Genomic DNA, 2,500 nt, shown 5'->3' with positions numbered 1-2,500 from the left:
ATTCTATCATATGATGTCCGTCCTGAGGCTAAGGAACATTAGGGATTTCAGCCATTACTCATCTTCCGCTGAGTGGGCACATGAGGATAAGACGTCATTGTCTGCACTGTCGGAAGCAAATGTGGAAGGGCCAACTGTAGCAGGGTCGGCAGGTGTGACAGGGACAGCATGTCTGACTGGCTTGAAGAACGAGTAGATGGAGGACAGTTTGGTTTTTCTTGTTTTTTCATCATAGATTTCTTGATAAATCTTGACACTTTTCTTTACGTCATGAGCCATTTTGCTACTCCTGGCAGGATTTGGGTCACGTTCCTTCAGGGTTTCCAGAGCTTTTTCGATACCACCGAGACATTCTCTAAGAGTTTTGATGTCCAGGCCACGCACAGGTTCTTCTTCCTCATCTCCCTCTTCTTCTGCCTCCTGTGATGCCTTGTCTAGCTCTATAAGTTCATCATTTGAGAGAGGTTCAGCATGGCTTTCCAAAAGATCTTGAACATCATCATCATCATCAACTTCATCGAAGCCAGCTCTATGGCACAGATTTACTGTCATTTCTGATCGCACCGATATCGTCTTCAGCGAAGCCTGGGAAGTCATGCACGCATTCTGGCCATACTTTATTCCACACCAAGTTCATGGTAGACGTCTTCACTTCGTCCCAAGATGACGATGTTACCTAAGGCGTGCTTGATGTTATACGACTTCCACCATTCTCTGATAGTGAGCTTGCCAGGCCCATCTGTGCCCTTTATTAGTTGCTGCATGGTTCACTGCTTGTAGAAGGCTTTAAGTGTTTGCAATAATTATTATGAATATATTTGTGCTTACAATAGATCCTTTAATATTCCATTTATTCATCTAATTAGTAATGCATGTAAGCAATATATAATGCAGTAAAAAAAAAAAAAAAAAAAAAAAAAAAAAAAAAAGAGGGGAAGAGATAACAGGCTCCAAGGGTGGTCAAATTAAAGTCAATACTGTGAGTGGCCGGGAGGTGTGGCGTGGATGACAGGTCCCCAGCACTGGGCCCTCTCAGATTACAAGAGCGGATACCGTATCTGTGAATTTTTCTTACCGTATATTGAATTGAGGGTAATAATTTCCAAATACTGTAACTGAATTTACCGGATAAAGAACTACTGTATAACGAGGACTTACTGTATATATATATATATATATATATATATATATATATATATATATATATATATATATATATATATATATATATATATATCCAAAGGTATTTTTACCTTTTTATGAGAAAAAAGTTACCTTTTGTTGTTAACAATGCACCAAAAAATGATAATCTTGTTTTAAATGATGATGAAGCATGAATTCTTTAGAAAATGTCAATTACCTTTGTAGAAAGTCGTTTATCACAAGCATTACAACTGTAGATGTTCAGCTGTTGGTGCTTGTTCTTGATGTGACTTGTGAGGTTACTCAGGTGGAAATAATGCCTGAAAAAATGTCACTGTGTTCAATTTATATATGAGCAGAAGTAAAAAATTACACAGCTATAACAAAATATTCATTTATTTTCTTAATTCAACCAAAAAACTATTCATAATGAACCTCTCACCATGAGAAGTGTATATACTATATATATATATATATATATATATATATATATATATATATATATATATATATACAGTACCCTCCCGAGTTTAGCGCTATCCGAGTTTCGCGATCCTCGAGTTTGGCGCTTAGTCCTAAATTCTTACCATCCCGAGTTTGGCGCTGTATCGCCCCGAGTTTCGCACTGCTTTGACAAGTATCGGTCGCGTTTACTTCCGGGCGGCGTCACGTATGCTGCCCCAAGACTCCTGCAGTTGGCTGACTGAGCTGACCACGTGTGCACGCGTCCTTAGCCCTCTTCCACCAGCATCTTGATAGTTCTTATATGCAAGCTAATTAATTGTGATGTCAGGAAATAAAGGAGGCACTGCAGCATGTGGCTCGAAGAAACCTACTTCGGCAAAAGGAAGCAGGCCAGAGAGGCAGGGTAAGAAGAAAAGACTGTTAAACATGAAGGAAAAAGGCGAAGTGTTGGATAAGCTTGATGCTGGAATGGGACCTGTTGCCGTTGGAAACTTGTTCAACATTAGTGAGTCTACTGTTAGAGGAATAAGAGCGAAACGTGAGGAAATAAAACGTTTCCTGAAAGACGCTCGAGGGAGCTCTGTGATTCAAGTTGCTCACATCACGCATCCTACAAGCAAGTTGATGGTAACAACAGAACACTATTTGAAGAAATATATTGTTGACAAAAATGACCGAAATGTGTGCATATCTTCTGGTAAGGTAAGACAGAAGGCAAGAGAAATATATGCTGCAGTGGCACGTAAGTTAAACATTGACAATCCTCCACCTTTCTCTGCTAGTAATGGCTGGTTCTCAAGGTTAAAAAAAAGACACTCGTTCAAGAGGGCACGATGTCTGGGTGAAGCAGCAGACGCATCTACAGAAGAGGTGGAAAGTTTCATTGGTGTCT

The 2,500-nt window shown here is 39.6% G+C and overlaps 1 protein-coding gene across 6 annotated transcripts in view; it reads right to left on the bottom strand.

Annotated features, from left to right (window-relative positions):
- Nucleotides 1-2,500, bottom strand: part of LOC123516634 (transcription factor IIIA-like) — a 30,699-nt gene that overhangs the window by 5,823 nt on the left and 22,376 nt on the right. For all 6 annotated transcript variants that reach the window (XM_045276214.1, XM_045276212.1, XM_045276217.1 and 3 more), the window contains one exon: nt 1,361-1,463. In XM_045276214.1, the coding sequence (XP_045132149.1) occupies nt 1,361-1,463 (103 nt within the window). The remainder of the gene's footprint in view (nt 1-1,360; nt 1,464-2,500) is intronic.

This window comes from Portunus trituberculatus, chromosome 41, assembly GCF_017591435.1.
Source record: "Portunus trituberculatus isolate SZX2019 chromosome 41, ASM1759143v1, whole genome shotgun sequence".
In the NCBI taxonomy this organism is placed as follows: Eukaryota; Metazoa; Arthropoda; class Malacostraca; order Decapoda; family Portunidae; genus Portunus; species Portunus trituberculatus.
Note: the sequence above shows the minus strand (reverse complement) of the source record. Positions and strands in the feature narration are given on the sequence as shown.